We start from the raw sequence: 19,674 nt of genomic DNA on the forward strand, positions 1-19,674 counted from the left end.
AATCAACTCCGGGCAGTACGGACGAGAAGGGGAAAGAAGGATGCGGCTGTAGGATATGGGGTGGCCACAACGGGAGCCACCCTAGCAGGTAGCTGTGTCGGGGGCGAGGATAGGTAGGGCCCTGCAATCCGCCTTTCATTTTCAAGGGGAGAAGCGGAGAAAGAGGCCCGGCTTTGAAAGACACTTGGGGCTCCAGCTGTAACGAGCCCGAATAGGGCGAGCGCAGCAGATCTTCGGAAGGCGCCCCGCGCCGGTCTAGAGGGGCAGCCGTGAGCTCTTCCACGTAGCCCCCGCCGCCGGTCTCTCTCTCTCTCTTTCTCTCTCTCTCGGGAAGCAGACCAGAAAGGGAGGCCCTCCCGCCAGAAGGAGCCTGCGTAGGGGCGGCTGGGGAGCAGCCGGGAAAGGCCCTGGCGCTGCCTGGAAAGAGCGGCTGCCGGAGCGGCGCGGAGGAGGGCCTGATTGGCTCGGCGGAGAGGCTGCCGCGCTCCCGGCTTGCGCGGGGGGGGGGGGGCGGGGGCGGGGAGGGGGGGAGGCGGACGCTGAGGCGGGGCCGGGCCGAGCGCAACGAGGAGGGGGCGTCGGCTCCGCAGCCAGCGCGCCTGCCCGACCGGTGGCAGCGACGACAACGACGGAGAAGCTCGGGCGGCGAGCAGGCGGAGGCGGAGGAGGAGGAGGAGGAGGGGCGGGGGGTCTCCGGGCCGGGACGGCCGGGCCCCATGGGCGGGTGTGTGGGCTCTCACCACGACTCTTCGGGTAGCCTGAATGAGAACTCGGACGGCACTGGAGGTGAGAGCGGCGGAGGGGCTGGGCTGTTCTTGGCCGAGGCGAGCAGAGGCAGCTGCTTCTCACAATGAGGGAAACCGGGAGGGGCCCTCGGCGGCCGTCTCCTCCTCCTCTTCTCCTCCCCCCCCCCCCATTCGGGAGATTTGCCCGTCTGTCCTGCCTTCCTCCGCCTGGAGAGAGCGCCCCGCTTCCTGGAAGTGGTCCTCCTCCTCCTCCTCTTCTTCCTCCTTCCAACTTTCCTCAACTAAAAGGCTTAGCGGGAGCTCTCCAAGAGGGAGCGGGACCTCCAGGGACCCGGGCAGGGCTAGGGGCAAGGCCCCTGACCTGAAAGACAAGGTGGGACTGAAGAGAAAAGTACCCCCCCCCTCCCTCTTACCCACTTCAGGGATGGGGAGAATTGCTCTTCGTCTGCCCAAGGTGGCCTACCTCTCTCCCTTAGTCTCACCCACTTTCTTTAAGAAAAAAAGGATACTAATAAAACCGTGAATCCTTTCTCTTCCAAAGAACTTTAGGAACTGCTACTTCTTTATTTTTATTTTTAAGAAGTACAATGCATGTTATTGATAACTTCGGGTTGACAGCCTCCTGACTTGATGACAGGTAGAAATTGGGGATGAGCCCTCCCTTAAGAAAGAGTCATCAGTGTTCACCTATAGTTCAGTGGCTTATCCTTTAACATAGTGACATTGTGGGAAACCAGTCTGTTGCAAAGGTGGTTTTTCTTAAAAATCCCCTTCCCTCTGAAACTCCAGAATAGTCTGAAGCATACAAAATATCTAATTGTGCCAGAGAATGGAAGTCTTTAAGTTAGAATATTTCTTTCCCTTAAAGCAGACTGTGCTCAAAAGTTGCTGGGTGCTGCAGCTAATGTTTTGCCTGTTTGTACAATTGTATGATAATCAGGCGAGGAGGATAGGTTTTCCCCTCCCTCTCTCCCCCCTTTTAGGATTGTCTCCCCTTCTGCCACCTGGAGAGCATTTACCACCCACTTAAGGGTTATGCCCCCTGTGGTTTCTAATAAAACAGTGGCTGCTGTTCTCCTTAGTGGTATGGTATATAGCTATAGATTATAGAACATCTATTATAGAAATCTAAGGGTCTGCTTAAGTTATCATAATCAGGACAGTGAAATATCACAGGCTTAACTAGTGTCAAATCTAATAAAGTGAGAGTTGCCGTTCAGATGGGCCTAGATAATTCACCATGTCTGAGTAATGTCATCCATTGTTAAGAAACTGCCATGCTGGTTAGGTATTATGAGGCAATGGAAGGTCATAGAAGAAATAGTCTTAGATGTGCAATTTTTTTTTGCTTTTATCTTCATCTTGTAGCCCAGTGAATAGTTAAGAATTGTTTTTTAAATAGAGGGTAACATTATATTAAAGACTATGGTATTTTGCACAATGAAAGCATATAAATAGTTGGTCACAATGGGGTTTTTTGGCCTGGATTTAACTATATTCCACTTCTGTTGGGCATCATTTTGTATTTTGAAATAAATACCATCTAATAGAGTACTTGCATTTTATGGATTGCCCAATCTGTGCGAATTATATACAGGGTTTAAGGTAAAAAATAATCACTGAAGAGAGATCTTATATTTGGTTGATAATGTGATTCTCAGACGTAAATCCCAATTCGTTGAATATTGGTTGCACAGTAATATATTTTAGAGGGGTTTTTCCCCTACTTTTATTTAAATACCGTAAAGTATTTAGTTAGATACTTGTGTAGCACAGTGGAACAAACCAGGGATGTTAGATCGGGTAAAGGAAGGCACACAAAGGCTTCAGTAACAACAGCTCTTTATTGCAAGTCAAGTAAACATCCCCTTTTAAAGGGATCTGTCAGACCTCTTGACCAATGGAATTCGATCTCTGTTCCCGCTGGAACAGAGGACCTTGGTGGAAACCTCTATCAGTGTTTGTGGGGGTATCTAACACCCCTCCCCTCTAGGATAGATGAACCCAGCTGGTGACGTAGTCACGCAGGTAGGCGGGCTTTTGCATAGTTCTGCCTGACCTGCGCAGTTCAGTGCGAGTGGTCCTTCGGACAAGTCGGACAGACTTGTTTGCTCTGTGGTTCTACCTGATGGAAACTCCTGGAACTTTCCACAGACCACGGCTGGAGCTTCTGGAGTTAACTCACTTGGAGCTCGCTACAGGCCTGCATCAAAGTCAGATAAGTCTTCCGAAATTCTCGGGCTTAAGTTGGACGTGGAGGGGTTGTTATTTTGTTTCGTGTGGTTTTGACTATCGTGCAGGAGTTACTGTTGGTTGCCTAAGTTTGGAATTGGAAATCTGGCTACGGAGTTGGTCAATGTGCCTTCTCCAATTTCTACCATCCTTGAGCTCTACTGTATACGATCGAGAAACGGTAATTCCGATTACTGTGGCAGGAATCCACAACATTCCCCCTGTGTAGTTGTGTACATATACCGAATCACCTATGTTGAAGGATCAAACCTTGCTTGTGCAGTCGGGGAGTGATGTGGTAGAATAATTTGGATGTAGCCAGTCTAGGTGAGACCTTAGATGGCGGCCCATGAGAAGCTCAGAGGGGCTTATCCCAGTGGTAGCACTGGGTGTGATGTGTTGGATCAATAGATAGTGCTCGATTCATGTCTGCCAATCGCCTGGGCCCATCCTAGCAAGGGCCTCCTTTTCAGATCTCACCATTCTCTCCACCTGACCATTGGATGCCTGATGGAATGGCGCGACCAGGGCATGCCTGATTTCCAGAGATGCTAGGAAGATCTCGAATGGTATGGGTGTGAATTGGGGGCCATTGTCAGAGACCAAGACATCAGGAAACCCGTGTGTGGAGAAAGTCTCCATAGTACTTTGATTACTGCTTCCGCTGTAGTTGAAGTCATTAGGACTACTTCTAACCATTTTGAGTAAGTATTCACAACTATGAAGAATGTTTGGCCATGTACCGGTCCAGCAAAATCAATGTGCACCCTGGAGCTTGTGGTTGCTCCCACTCTTTAGCGGGTGCTTCTGGGGGTGGTGGTCTGGATTCCTGACAGGGTGTGCATGTGGCCACCCATTCCTCGATCTCCCTGCCCATGTTAGGCCACCATACGTAACTCCTTGCCAGAAAGTTCATCTTGACTAATGCTTCTAGTACTGCATTGCACAGTTTGTTGGGAATAATTACTCAGTCCCCCCACAACAAACACCTTTTAATAACCGACAATTCATGACATTTGGCAAAATACATTTTGAAATCAGCTCCGACCGCCCCCTTGGGCCACCCCCTCCACACCCAGTTCATAATTTGCTTTATTTGTGGGTCCTTTTCAGAGTGGCGTGCCATGTCACTAGAGGAGACAGGTCCAGTTTCCAGGCAGTCAATGAGGAAGACCATTGTTTCAGGGGTGGGGTCGGCGAGAACTTCGGGCAGCAGCTCAAGGCATCCACGTGCCCTAAAGTGGAGCCGGGTTGGTGAATTAGGCGGTAGGAATAGGCATCCAGGAAAATAGTCCACCTGTTCATTCGGGGGGATAATGATACTGGGGTGGGGTGATCCCCAGCCAGTAACCCCAACAAAGGCTTATGGTCTGTAACAAGTTCAAAATCCCGGCCGTAGAGGTATTCATGGAACCTTTTCATTCTGGCCACTGCAGCCAAAGCCTCGTGGTCCAATTGGCTGTAGTTCCGCTCTGCGGCGGACAATGTCCTGGAATAAAAAGTAATGGGGGCTTCGGTTCTGTTGGGCATGCGATGGCTGAGGACAGCGCCGACACCAAAAGGAGAGGCGTCACATGTCAACACTAATGGCAGGGTCTGGCTATATTGTACAAGGAAAGAATCCACTGATAGAAGACGTTTTATTGCAGTAAATGCGGCAGTCTCAGCTTTGCCCCAGGACCATTTCACGTTCTTGACTAGGAGGCAATGTAATGGTTCAGCAACGGTGGCTTTCTTTTTGAGAAAGATGCTGTAGAAATTAAGGAGCCCGAGGAACGCCTGCAGTTCGGTCTGATTGTGAAGTGTAGGAGAGTGCTTAATAGCTTTAATTTTTTGTGAGGTCGGGTGAATTCCAGACCCATCGATCAGATACCCAAGGAATTCGACTCTTGGTACATTAACTTGGTATTTTTCTTTTTTGAGGCGGATACCCTTGTCTCTAATTCTGGTCAAAACTTCTCATACGCATTTTAAAAGTTGCACCTCATTTGCAGCCGATACCAAGATGTCATCGAAATAGGGGACCACTTCTGGAATCCCCTGCAAAGTCGTTCCATAACGCTTTGGAACAGCCCAGGGGCGATACTAACACCAAATTGCAGGTGGTGGCATTTGAATGCACCCCTGTGCATCACAATGGTTTGGGCCTCCATGGTCGCGCCATCTACTGGCAATTGTTGGTATGCCTGCGCCATGTCCAATTTTGCAAAGATTTTTCCTGGGCCGAACGAATGTAGAAGGTGCTGTACAATGGGTATAGGGTATGTGCTTTGTTGTAACGCTTTATTAATTGTGCACTTATAGTCCGCGCAGATGCAGACAAACCTGTCAGGCTTGACAGGTGTCACAATTGGTGTCTCCCAGTGTGCGTGATCGACTGGTTCTAAGATTCCCTGGCTCACAAGCTTGTCAATTTCTTTGTCTGTTTTAGGACAGAGCGAAAGGTACTCTCCTGGGTTTTAGCCTAATTGGGGCTATTGTGGGGTCCAAGCTAAAGGAAATTGGGGTTCCTTTGTATTTACCCAGACCGGTGCTGAAAACGTCCTCGAACTCCTTAAAGATGGGTTCAGCGCCGGTGCTGAAAACATCCTCGAATTCTTTAAAGATGGCTTCAGCGCCTTCGTCCCTCACGGAGTTGATTCCGATCACTTCCATCCCCAACACTTGGAACCAATCAAGCCCCAGGAGGCTTTGCAGGTTTCCACTGACCACTGTCACAGGGAGATTTCTGCTGAATCGTTTGTAGTTCACCCAGAAGGTGCCTTGATCCATGATGGGGACCTGGTTCCCCTGGTAGTCGCGCAGGCGGATGTTGGGATTTCGGAGGTGACGCTTCTATAGCTTTGGGATCGCTTGCTTGAGGACTGACCATGGAATTATGGTCAGTGATGATTCGGTGTCGATCTCCATTTTGCATGGAGAGTCCTCAATGAAGACAGTGACTTTCAGCTTTTTGGGGTGCCTGGTGCGGATTTGTCTAACTGGGAGAGTGACATTCAGCTTTCCTAGGCACCCAGAGCAGATTTATGTGACGGACATGTGCTTGGCAATCCTATTGTCGCCTTCTGATTGTCGTGGGTACTTCTGCCAAGCCCCTGGTTTGGACCGCTGTTGGTGTCTTTGTGAACCTTTGAGCTGTCTGGTGGCGGTAGAGAAGTCGCTGCGACACACCTTGGCAATGTGCCCCTTCCACTTGCATCGCTGGCAAGTTGCTTCATGAAAATGGCAGGATGCTCGGGCATGGTCTCCTCCACAGCTGGCACAGGGCGGAGCTTGCGAGTTGAATTTGCTCACTGGCTTGGCGCAGCTACTGCGCATGTGGTAGCTGTCGTCCTCGTCGCTTTTGGAGCTCTTGGGCTCGGTAGTCTCGCGATGTACATGGGTACTCTTCCGCGCATCTTGAGGTGCACTCTGGCGCTGTAAGGTTTCCGTCGATTTAATTCGGATGCCCTAGCCTCTCTCTAGATCTGCAGAGAGAGGTTAGACTTAGCGAGTATCCTTCTCTGCAGAGTAATGTCTTGCACGCCACAAATTATGCGATCCAGAATCAGCTCGTCCAGGTCTCAGAACTCACAGTAGGCTGCGGCTTTTTGGAGCACTGCTACATACTCATTGATAGATTCACCCTCCATCTGGTTCCGGATGTTAAATTCGTGCCGGCGAACGTATTTGGACAGCTTGGGCGTGTAGTTAGTCTTCAGCATTTGTTGCAGTGCAGACCAGGACACTGCTTGGAGCGGAGTTGGTTCCAAGAGGTTTTTCATCGTTTCTAACACTTCCCGGCCACAGTAACCCAGGAACATGTTCTTCTTACGGGCTTCTGGAGTGCCCATGAGATCGCTTCAAGGAAACATTCGAATCGTAACATGTACGATTCCCAGTGGCTTAGTGGCTGGATCATATGGAGTTGGTGGTGCATGGATAGCCATCCTGATTTAATTTCTTCTTCAGCTATGGTTTGCTCGATGCCACATGGGATGCGCAGGCTGGATGTATTTGCAAGATCACATTTGCTCTTTTTGTTCGCCTAGTTGCCTTCCAATCCCACCTTCGTCGCCAGTGTTAAATCAGGTAAGGGGGTGGGGGATATCTAACAAAGGAGAACAGTAGTTTTTCTATTTTTTAACATGAAATAACTGTAATGTAGTGTAATGTACCTGCAAAATTGTCACATTCTCAAAATTTTGTCTAAATTCTCTGCTTTTCAGTATTATGCATTTGTGATGAATGCCTAATCTCACTAACCATTTCAAGAGAAGTAGTACTGTGTTGAAGTTAGAAATGCATTGCCATTACAACACTAGTTCAAAAACAGATCTATTGAGGTTGAGACTACAGTTATTATCCTACTAGGTCACTTCTGTCTCTAATTTCACTTGCAGTGCTAGATCAATTTACAGGTTCTTGAAAACTATTACAAGCAGAACTTGCACTTTAGAGTTTTATCTTAGACATTTCTAAAATATAGCTTTTGGTTTTTTAGGGCTCTGAATTATAAGAAATTATTAGTGTTCATTAATTCACCACTTAGTGGAGAGTGTCAATCTCATTTTTTCTCTTGAGGCTGCAATTAAATCTACTAAATACAATACATTTTGAAAGTATTATAGTTAGCTATGTATCATAATGTATATATGTTAAGTATTTGGGCAAGAATTTGACATACCGATATCAAGGTAGGTCTTTCTTATTGGGTTGTCATTTTGTCCTTTATGCAGTTTTTTTCCAGGATAGATCTGAATTCAGCTGGATTTCTTATGTGGAGTTGTTTGGCAGTTTAGTTGACCAAAGGCATGAGAATTAGTGCATCTCTGTTTTGTAAACTGTTCTTCAATTGCAATGGGATCTAAAGACCAATGATGCCATTATGTGGTTTTCCTATGTTACAAAAGGAGTGTCAGCTGAAATCTATCGTATAATTGTTATTTTTGCATATTGAATTTAAGCCGAATATAAATTAACAGGTATAAATTGATACCTTGGCCAAAAGAAATTCCTATCATGTTATTTGTGTGACTAAGACCTGAAGTGTGTTCACAGAACTAGAGCACTGTTGGATGAATTTCATGTGGTTTTCTCCAATTTGCTATTACAGTGATATAGGCCAGCAGCATGGCTTATGGTATATTACTTTTTTATTCTGAACAGATTCAATGGTTTTGTAGTTTTTCTACTGCAATGTTTGTTGATAAACTCTTTTTAAAATCCTATGTTAAAACTATTATTTCCTTTGGAAACTACTAATATCATTAAAGCCTCTTAACTGTGCAATGGAAAAAGAAAGCTTAGTTCACTAAGTTTACTTAGTTTACTGAGACAAAAAACTACTTTATACATTAAAAAATAATAAATGCAATGAGGAATTAATGTGTTAGAGTGGTAGTGGTAATAAACACTAAATATTGACTTTTTGTAGACCAACGTATGTAGCTCAGATCCAAACCTGAAGATAAATTAAAACCAGTATCTTCTCACAGCAGTCACAATTGAATACAATTTAATAACTTTCAAAGAAATTTAGATAGACCAGTCTGTTAGCAGAAGCTCCATTTCATGCCAATTTACACATAAGGATAAGAAATATACCTCTGACCACCACATATCACATAGAGAGCAACATAGCAATGTGTGATGTACAAAACTATCTTATTGTCCTAATAATAATAATGTGATGTTACTGAACTTTCCCGCGTAACATCCTCTTGCTAGTATGAATGCCCTTCTGTACAAGACAGAGAGGATGTTAGAAAATTCCAAATGGTGAAAGGTCTGTTACAGAAACTCTTGTAACAATTGTTTGAAACTTTGAATATGTTCTTTAAATCCAAATCATGACTCTGACCTTTAAGATATCTTTCTCTAGCCAATCATTATCAGGAATTGGTGTGAAAGGCTATTAAGATAAATCAAAGATTGTACTATTTTTTCCTAGTAATTAATTTATCAGCAAGGATTGCATGGGCTAGGGTCTGACCCCAGAAAAAGTTGTTCTAACCTATATTTCAAATGTCCAGTTCGCATATGAGCCTCCTCACAACCACAATTCAATTCTAGCCATCCATATAAGATAGTTTGGCACAGACTGAGGCAAGCAAAGGATAGTTCTTAAAAATTTTGATTTACATCTTTGCAGGCAAGAGTTGTGTGCCATTCAGCAGAAGGCTTATACCTTGGCTCTAAATAATTTAACTGCTGCAGGGACAAAGTTATTATCTTTACAGCTAGTGTATCTAATTATAGTGTTGGTGGCCTTTTCAGCACATATTATAATTTCTCAAGTTTGCTATTTCCAAACAGTGAAAGATTGAAAGTAGGTTCCTAATATTTGAAAAAAATGTTGGCTCAGTTTGGATACGATTGATTTTTCCAGTTACAGTGTTAGTTAACATATCTGAAGGTAAATAAGATCACTGCCATTTTAGAGTAATTCGTAGTTATTTGTCATAGTAGACAGTTAATGCTATAAATATAGATATAAATGAATGAAGAAGACAGCCAACTACTTTATATATTAGTTATTATAGTAAGGTGACCAGATTTTCAGATTGGAAAAGAGGGACGCCCTTGACCGGGGGGAGGGGGGGGGCTTGATTAAAAAAAAATTTTTTTGTCAAAAGGTCACCCCAGGACACTGAAACCAGCATAAATACGAATCTGTTGCCAAACAAAATTTTGATCACGTGACCATGAGGATGCTGCAACGGTCGCTAAGTGTGAAAAATGGTCGCAACGGTCGCTAAGTGTGAAAAATGATCATCAGTCACTTTTTTCAATGCCATTGTATCTTCCTGATTATTAAAAGTGCAAATTCACTCAGTGTCAATCATGACTCCTGAGTCCATTTCAAAGTATTGTGCATAGAAATTTTAAAAATGGCTTGTTTCAATTTATTTTGGATAGAATCTTTTTTTAAATAGTTTAAGACAATTTAAAAAAGAATCAACACAGAATAACACTATTTTAAAAAATCATATGCACAATAAATAAAATATTATTTTAAAATACATTAAAAAAATAAAAGAAAAAACCCAGCTCACTTACCAGCAGGCAGGCAGAGTCAGCAGATCTTCGTAGGGATGGATGGAAGCACACAGGGAGCCTATATATACGCAACTGCAGTAACAATGACAATGATGAAGGATTGGATTGAGTTAAAGAATAAAAGAATTCTGATCTTAGAAGGCCATGACCTGCAGGCAGGCTGGCATAATTTCTTATGGAATGAATGACAAACATAAAACGCACAAATACTTTCAAAATCATTTAATTAGAACTTTACTGCAACAATGGCTCAAAATCAAAAAAATCCACTATGTGAAAACCCCAAATTGGCTATCACCAACAGAAAGAACGACACACCCAAATTTTACAGATTGGAACAAAATTCTAAGATACAGAGATCTAATTGACAGACAGGGAAATTTAAAAACAATTGAAGAATTGGCAGATCAGAATATGAAAGGTGACTGGCTAACCTACCTCCAAATTAAAACTAAATACAATAAAGACACTAAAATATATGGTATTGAAACAGAACCACACAAATTGAATAAAATTATTCAAAGTCTGGACAGAAAGATGATAGGGAAAATATATAAATTCCTCTTGAAGTATCAAATGGAAGAGGAAATTGGAAACTGTAAAAGAACCAATGATAAAATGGGCACAGAACTTTGGCTATAACATTGAACTAGACAAATGGGAAAAAATTTGGGGAATAAATTTAAGAATGACACTATCAATCCCATACAAGGAAAACCTTGTTCTTTCAATCCTTCCAATATTTTTTTCCTTCATTCCCTTGTCTGTTTCAATATTAAGTACATTTCTTCCTTTCTTCCTATAATTTTTTCCATTTTCTTCCTTATATTCTTTTCCATTTCAACATTGTCTTCCTTTTTTCCTTCCTTCCTATACGTCTTTCCATTTTCTTCCTTATATTATCTTTTCTGTTTCAACAGTCTTTGTTTCTTCCTTCCTTCCTTCCTTCCTTCCTTCCTTCCCTTCCTTCCTATACTTCTTCTTTCATTCATTATATTTTCTTTTCCATTTCAATATTAAGTGTAATTCTTTGTTCCTCCTTCCTTCTTTCAATCCTTCCAATACTTTTTCCTTCATTCTCTTTTCCTTCAATATTAAGTGCAATTCCTTCCTTCCTTCCTTCCTTCCTTCCTTCCTTCCTTCCTAAGTTATTTCCATTTTCTTCCTTATATAATATTTTCTGTTTCAACATAAACTGCCTTCCTTCCTTCCCTCCCTCCCATCCCTTTCTTTATGCTTTCTTCATGCTTTCTTTTCTTTTTCCTCTGCTCTTTTTAAATCCCCCCCCTTCTTCTCCTCCTCTACATTTAGGTTGGATTAGTTTGTACAGCGTCTGCCGCTGCCACGACCTCTCTTCCTTCCGCGGCGAATCCCATTGATTCACGAACGGACTCCACAGAAGGAGGAGAGGTCGGGACAGCAGCGGGGAGCCCCAGAAGCCAGAGGACGTTCTCTGCTGGCGTCTGCCGCTGCCACGACTTCTCTTCCTTCCGCGGCGAATCCCATTGATTCATGAACGGACTCCACGGAAGGAGGAGAGGTCGGGACAGCAGCGGGGAGCCCCAGAAGCCAGAGGACGTTCTCTGCTGGCGTCTGCCGCTGCCACGACCTCTCTTCCTTCCGCGGCGAATCCCATTGATTCACGAACGGACTCCACGGAAGAAGGAGAGGTCGGGACAGCAGCGGGGAGCCCCAGAAGCGAGGGGACGTTCTCTGCTGGCGTTTGCCGCTGCCACGACCTCTCTTCCTTCCGCGGCGAATCCCATTGATTCACGAACGGACTCCACGGAAGGAGGAGAGGTCGGGACAGCAGCGGGGAGCCCCAGAAGCAAGGGGACGTTCTCTGCTGGCGTCTGCCGCTGCCACGACCTCTCTTCCTTCCGCGGCGAATCCCATTGATTCACGAACGGACTCCACGGAAGGAGGAGAGGTCGGGACAGCAGCGGAAGCCCCAGAAGCGAGGGGACATTCTCTGCTGGCGTCTGCCGCTGCCACGACCTCACCTCCTTCCGCGGCGAATCCCATTGATTCACGAACGGACTCCACGGAAGGAGGAGAGGTCTGGGCAGCACGCACAGAGCGGGAAAGGCAGCACCAAAGCCTGGCCGCGAGCGAGGGAGCGCGCGGCGAGCAGCGACGCCGGGCTGCTTCCTCCTCCGCCGCCGCCGCCGCCTTCACTACCCAGCAGACAAAAGCGAGGGCGGCCGGCTGGGGCTACTTTCGCCGCGGCTGTCAGTCCCGGCGAAGGCCGCGCGTTGCTTAGCCGCCGGACCCGTCCTAGCCCTTCTGGAGAGCGCGGCGCATTTGCGGGAAGGTCGGAAGGAAGCACAGGCTGTGCTGCGCTGGAACGGGCGGCAAAGGAGAGCGAGGGAGCAGCCGCCCGAGAACTTCCACATGGTTCCAGAGCTTTTGCCGCTGGCACGGGCGGCAAAGCTCTGGATGGAACCACAGGGGCTGGCTGTGAACTCCGCAAAGCCAAAGGGGGAGAAGGGGGCTGTCTCCTCCCCCCAGCGCCTCCCGATTCCCACGGTACCAAATTAGACAATACAAAACATGATTTACTCACCACCAGTGAGTAAGCGCAGCTGCCCAAAACAAAGACGAAATAAAATGGAGACTCGCGCATGCGTCCTCAGCTAAGGAGTCCAGCCAATCAGTGAGCTGGTTGGCCAGCTCACTGATTGGCTGGACTTCAGCCAATCAAATCAGTGAGCGGCAGGCTGGGCTGGCTTAAATTTGTAGGTGGTAGCATAGAACAGAACGATGAGCCAGCCCAGCAGCTGATGGGCGGGAGCTGCGAGCGCCAAAAAAAGCGTGCCTTTTAAAAAAGCGGGCGGGACGCGGGAAAATGCATCAAAAAGCGGGGGTGTGCCGCCAAAAGCGGGACGTCTGGTCACCTTATATTATAGAGTAATCCTTTCACCTTTTGCTAACTTTCTGACATGTGCCTTGCCTGTTCATGATTCAGAGTACTCCCAACAATTCAGTTTCATTCTTCTTTTACTGTTAAAGTTTCCTGAGATGACCAGTGGTTAGTAGCAAGAAATAGAAGCATATAACTAAACAAAATGGATAGGATGTCAAAATAACAACTATATGAGTTAAATGTCTAGTACTCTTTCTCTCATCTTAAAAATACTCCTAAGCCAAGTATAGACTATAACTAACCAGAGAAAATTTTATGAGTAGGATTCCAAAGCTAGATGTCAGAATAGGAATAGCAAACATTTTATATTGCTAATAGTGCTAGAAATTCTGGATGTGTTGGAAAACTTTTATTAGCATTAACCAGAACTTTGCTTCCTCCTCTCTTCTTTCTTTATGCAGCTCCAGTTCTTAATATTGTGCTGATAGTATATATTTTTTCATAAAAATCAAGAAACATAACATAGAAATTATGATTGCACATTGGAGACTTATTCTGCCAAATCAACTATGCATCTCATTCCTTCCTACAAGTTCACATTTAGAGATATTGTTGTTTTTAATGAAGGAAAAAAGTATCCCTGTTGCCATGTGATTAGTATTGTTGTAAGGAAAGATGCTATATAAATAACATACATGTGTAGTTTAATATATTGCATTTCTGTAATACCATTTGCATGATTTCTAGGGTAAGATTAGAATTGATATCAACTCTTGGCAGTTGCAGAATGTTAACATGGCTTCTAAGCAGTAAAGGGCATATGTCATAAAATCCCCAAAAGATTTCAACATGCTTTTTTAAGCTTTCTGGTACATATCTAAATATTATCAAGGAAACTATTTCATAACTCTTCTGTAATTCAGATTTTGTCTTAAGACTGAAATTTCCCACAATGGAAAACTAGTTATTTCTAAGTAATCTTGTTACGATTTCCAAGGTCACCTAAAATCTGTTCATCCAGGATAAGCATCTGTTCTTAATTCAGAATGGGTGGCCTACAGAACTCATTTGGATTTGGATAATTATTACCACAATTGGAAGAGAAAGGTTGGAGAATGCAGCATAGCATACAATGTGATGGGCATGATTGTGAAATGCTTTTTCACAGTATTTTTTTGTGTTTTCCAATTGTCTAAGGAAAAGATAAAAATCCCAAAGTACAGTTGCATGGTTCAAAGAATCTGTGGATTTTTGGTTGTTAGAAAAACTAAAACTGGATTTTAATGAACATAAACTCTGGGTTTAGTAGTCGGAATATCTTTTACCAAAGTTGTGCATTATTTATTGTAAAGAAAAGTTTGCATAGTTTAACATTACACCCTAGTGTTACTTTAACTGCTAGTATAATTCTAGTTTGCCCGATAAATGTGTATTCTACTCTGGAGGTCCTAGTCTGCATTCTTTCAGTATACATGGATAATTTATAGAAACTGAACAGACCTTAAGTGATGATAAAGTAATTATTTCTCTATGATCTCCACATTCCATCCAAAGTAAACTTCCAGCAACTATTCTCTTATTGCAAACAGAAAATAGACCAGCTTTGAAACTCTAGTGGAGGATCCCATACTGAAAGTATTCATTCAAACATATATAATTTTTTAAAAGGTCTTTCAGATGTTTAATTTAAGAAGTGGTGTTCTGTTTATAAACTGAATTTTTAAAAGGAGAAATAAATTGTTTTTGTTAAGTAGGTATTCTTATGATCACAAAGAAAGTATTCTATCTATTGGACTTCATATCTATATTCTAGTTTTATTGATTAGTAAGAGCTACTGAGAGGTGAGCTTATGTATTATTGTAATATGTTAAACTGTGTGATAGGAAGGCAAGATGTCCATCTAAGTAAATGCTATTAGAGTCGAACCACAAGGATAATAATATGTATGCTTACTCAGATGTAAATTCCACTGTGTACAATAGCACATTTCCCTAAGAGGATGTTACAGTATTAAAATTATAGCCTGAGCCTTGCTGTGAAATCACTGCAATTCTTTAGAATTAATCTAAAAGTATCACTGGTTCCAGCAGTAGAGAATAGTAGCAAACCTCATAGGTAAACATTTAACTCTTCAAGCATTGTTTATATGCAGTGAATAATATTAAGTGTTCAACAAGCAGTAATCTACACATGGAAACTGTGTGGATTAATAGCTTGGAAATATTTCCTGAAAAATAACAAATGTTGCTTCGGTTGGTTGCAAATTAACTGTAAATAAGATTTTCTTTTTCAGTTTTTATTCAGATAAAAAAAACTTGGAAATACGTGTGTGTGTGTGTGTGTGTGTGTGTGTGCATGTTGTGTGTGTAGGGAGAAAATGTTCAAATTCAAGCATTTTGGGGAAAGAGCCCTTTAAAAAATCTAAATGAATTAATTCAACAGAAATGGGTTTATTCTCAATGATGGAGAGCGGGTGGTGCTACCATCGGGCTATTGTCAATCCTGATTGGTCCATAGACTGAGAGAAATTGTTGCAGCCATGCTTCTGCTCCCTCTGCCCAGTTTCCTTGAGGTCGTAGGGAGAAAAGTTGTGGAATAAATATCACAACAAGGATACCTCCTCCCCCAGCCGCTATACTAATTAGGGTGGGAGGTAGCACCTCCCGCTCTCATCATTAGAATTGACGTTCAGGTAAGTACAAATGATTGTTCTCAATGATGGAGAGCGGGAGGTGCTACCATCGGGACATACACAAGCTGCCATCCCTAGGGAGGGAACAAGTTATGTATCTGTAGAGGCTACAGGAGGCACTACCTGTTGCAATATTCTGCGTCCGAAAGATTCTTCAGCAGATGCATAAGCGTCCAATCTATAGTGTTTAATAAAAGAGGGACGCCCAAGAAGCAGCCCTACAGATGTCCTCAAATGGCATTGTGGTTGCCCATGCTGCCATGGTGGCCGCACTGCGAGTAGAATGTGCGGTAATACCCTGTGGTGGAACCTTGCCCTTGGCTTCATAAGCCCATGTAATAGCCTTCCTCAATCACCTACCTATCATGTTTGATGTTACCCTAGCACCCTGAGTGGAAGGCTGGAATGACCCCAGTAGGGCCTCTGATTTGCGGAACGAAGCCGTTCGCTTCAAGTAAATCCTCAATGCCCTCCGGACATCCAACCTGTGCCATAGACGTTTCCTGGCTTGAGTGGGTGCTGGAAAATTGGGCAACACAATTTTCCTGAGCCCTGTGAAATGGAGTATTAATTTTGAGAAGAAAAGTAGGATCTAATCTTAAGGTTACCCTATCCTGATGGAAAATGTATAAATCGTTGCGAGAAGACAGAGCCCCAAGCTCCAAAATACGTCTAGCCAATGTGATGGCAATTAAAAAGGTCACCTTCAATGTTAAGAACTGAAGGGCAACTATGCGAATTGGTTCAAATGGAGGATCCGTCATTGATTAGAGAACTAAAGGTAAATCCCATGTAGAGAATCTCTGCATAATCGGGGGCGCAAGGTTGCTGCCCCCTTCAAAAACCTCCTCACCAAAGGAAGATGAGACAAGGGCACCTGACCTTCCCCTGATAAAATAGTGGAGAGCATCGCCGTCTGGCATCACAAGGTGTTATGTGTAAGTCCTCTGTCCAAACCATCTTGCAAAAAGTCTGGCCCCAAGGCATCCTCTGCAGAAATGGACGACGCTGTGCACCACCTGACAAACACCCACGTGGCGTTATAAATTCTAGTGGTGGACAGCCGCCTGGAAGCCTCCAGAGTGGAAATGACCCTATCAGAAACCTTGGTAGCACCTCCCACTCTCATTATTAGAATCGACATTCAGGTAACGATCGTTCCCATTGGAACACAATACAGGAATTAACAATATAATTCCATCTACTAATAGCTAGACAGCTGCTCCACAATATTTTGGTACATAATTTAGAAGTAATGGCTGTTAGGAACACTTCTGTCAAAAAATTCAGGTGGTGAATGAGAAATACTTTGAATTTTGAAAATATATAAAGGCCCAAAAAAAATAATCAAATTTAGCAAAGGAAAAGAATGAAAACAATACATAATTGTAGCTTTCAATTATGATGAAATCATAGTTAGAAGGGACTTTAGAAGTTTTTTTTGTTCAATCCCATGTTCAGTGCACGATCCACTTAAGCAATTAGCTCAGCCCCATGACTAGGGACTTCTGGCAGTTGAAGTCCACACATCTTAACATTGTCAAGGTTCAGAAAGACTATTTTAGATCATATTTTGACAATGACCATCCCTACTGAAGACTTTTGGTGAGGGAGAACTTACGACTTTTTTGTGGAAGCCAGTTCTGCTAACTGACAGCTCAATCGGGATGTTCTTCCTGATGTAAAACTTGAATCCACTTCTTTGTAGTTCTAATTTGGGATCCTAGTCTTGTCCTTAACAGTAGTGTTTATGTATTTTGGTAACTTTATGATGTCTGGACTTATCTCCCAGAATTCCCCAGCCAGCATGCTGGCTTGTGGGAATTGAAGTTCACACATCATAAACAATGGTGGGTTCCAGATCCTGTCACAACCAGTATTCTGCGACGGGGCTGAGTGTCCACCACGTCCACGTGCGCTGCACGTGCATGTGCACCCACCTCTCAAAATGTAGCAGCTGCTCGGCGGAGCATCACACAGGCACCGTACGCTCTGTGCGTGTACGCAAATGGCCCTGTTGGGTCAAATACAGGTAAGAAGGGTGGGCGGGCAGATGGGCCCTCTGGAGCACCGTACTAGAATGCTCCCAGCCTGGTACCTGGTGCTCCCAGCAGGCACTGGTATACCCGTACCGGGGCATACCAGCTGTAACCCACCACTGATCATAAAGCTGCCAAGATTGAGAAATACTGCTTTAGAGCAGTATATGGTAAGTCTACTTCTTCAGTGTGACAACTCTCATGATATTTAAAGACTGTAATCATATCTTACCTCAGTCACCTTTTATGTAGGCTGAATGTATGGAGCCTGAACTCTCCTCACAAGCTTTGTTTCAGGGTCTCTTACGCTCCTCTGAATCTGCATCATTTTGTCACTGTTCTTTTCAAATTGGTGACCAAGAACTGAATATTTTGTTGCAGGTGAGATTTGACCACAACAGTGTGAAATGGAATACTGTACTTTCTTCCCATAATCTGAACTGTAGGCTCCTAGTAACATATCCCAAAATAGCTTTGTCTTTTATGCAGCTGCATCACATTGTTGATTCATGTTTAACCTGTGGTCAACAAGACCTTTTTCAGATGTTCTACTATCAAGCGAGGTCTCTCCCATCCTATTCTTGTACCTTTAATTTTTCCTCTAATGTAGAACTTGCTATAAAATTTGACCTTATTCATTTCAGCTGATCAAAGCCCATCTAGATATTTCTAAAATGTTTTCTCCTCTCTAAAATACTACCACCCAACCCACCCCCCCCAAACTTTATATCAGCTATAAACATTGTAAGTATTATCTCACCTCCATCATCCAAATCATTGATAAATATTTAACAGCATAGTACTTTGTCACATTCTACTTGATATCTTTCTCTAAGTGGAAGTGGAGCCAAGAACAAACCCTTTGGCCCTGTGTGCCAGGCCAAAGGGTTTGGCCTGGCACACAGAGACTTGTTGAAGGGTATTCTGAAATTCAGGTACAATGCGTCTACAGTGGGGTACCCCAAAGTATCAATTATTGATCCTCAAGGGTTGATGGGACAATTCAAGGGGCCATTATGGTTTGTTTGTCACACAGTCAACCAGATTGTTTAAACTGGATTTGATGTTTTTTCCCCATCTATTGAGTCCTTCCCCAAGGACCTGGAAAAGGCAGGTCTTGATTATTAATATTAAAGGTATTGTCTAGAATGTAAGCTGCTTCAACAGTGGCACATTTATCCAGTCCAAATTTTACTGCAATATCTTGGCTGTATATTGGGACAGCGTTGAGCAGCAATTCCATTGGCATGTTGTTTTTCCATACACTCCATGTATAGAAAGTGAGATAGCTTGGCAGATATTTTTGTTGTTTGATAGCCCTGGCCTGACTTATCAGTATTGTTGACAGAGGAATCAACATAATGACAAGCAATAGTGGTGATAGTAAGTGTCCTTGAGAGATTCTTCTCTTGATGTTAACTTCTATCAGTCTATCACCAGCAACTAAGTTTTCCACTGTGCCATTGATCTGTGCACAAAGCTTCTGATATTTCTACTGACTCCTGTTATTTCTAGGCACTTCATTATCTACTCATGTGGCACGGTGTTAAATGACTTGTAATCAAACCAAGCCACATTAAAATTGGTCTTCCTTCTTTTACAGTTTTCAAAACCATCTTGTCAGTTAGGAGCTGATCATTTGTCCCTTTGCTGTTTCGGTGGTTTTCTTTTTGCACCAATGGAAGATGCTTATTAGGGTTGGTTGCACAATCAGCCTTATAGTACTTGTAGCACTATAGGTTAATGTACTATTTATTTTAAAAATTCATATAATATATAGAGATTGATGAACAATCTGAAAGTTCATGATCAATGAGCTGAGGAATTTAGGGACCCTTTGACTACAGCATTCCCTAATCTATTATGCTAGTAACTCGTATCAAAAGTCAAAATAAGTTTAGTGAGGCATTAATTTTGGAGATAAACCCATGATGAGCAGTGCTCCAATATTTGAGGGAGAGGAGAGGAGGGGGTCAACCTGTTTTCCTAAGCACCTGAAGGCCAGGTAAGGAATAATGGATGGAAACTGATCAAGGAGAGATTCAACCTAGAAATAA

The 19,674-nt window shown here is 43.5% G+C and overlaps 1 protein-coding gene across 1 annotated transcript in view; it reads left to right on the plus strand.

Moving 5' to 3' along the window:
* The first annotated feature begins 664 nt into the window (after positions 1 to 664).
* UBTD2 (ubiquitin domain containing 2) overlaps positions 665 to 19,674 on the plus strand; it is a 76,186-nt gene continuing 57,176 nt past the window's right edge. Inside the window, exon 1 of the mRNA XM_032209330.1 lies at positions 665 to 786. Coding sequence (XP_032065221.1) covers positions 717 to 786 — 70 coding nt within the window. The 5' untranslated portion in view covers positions 665 to 716. The remainder of the gene's footprint in view (positions 787 to 19,674) is intronic.

The sequence above is a fragment of the Thamnophis elegans genome, chromosome 2 (genome assembly GCF_009769535.1).
Source record: "Thamnophis elegans isolate rThaEle1 chromosome 2, rThaEle1.pri, whole genome shotgun sequence".
Lineage (NCBI taxonomy): Eukaryota > Metazoa > Chordata > Lepidosauria > Squamata > Colubridae > Thamnophis > Thamnophis elegans.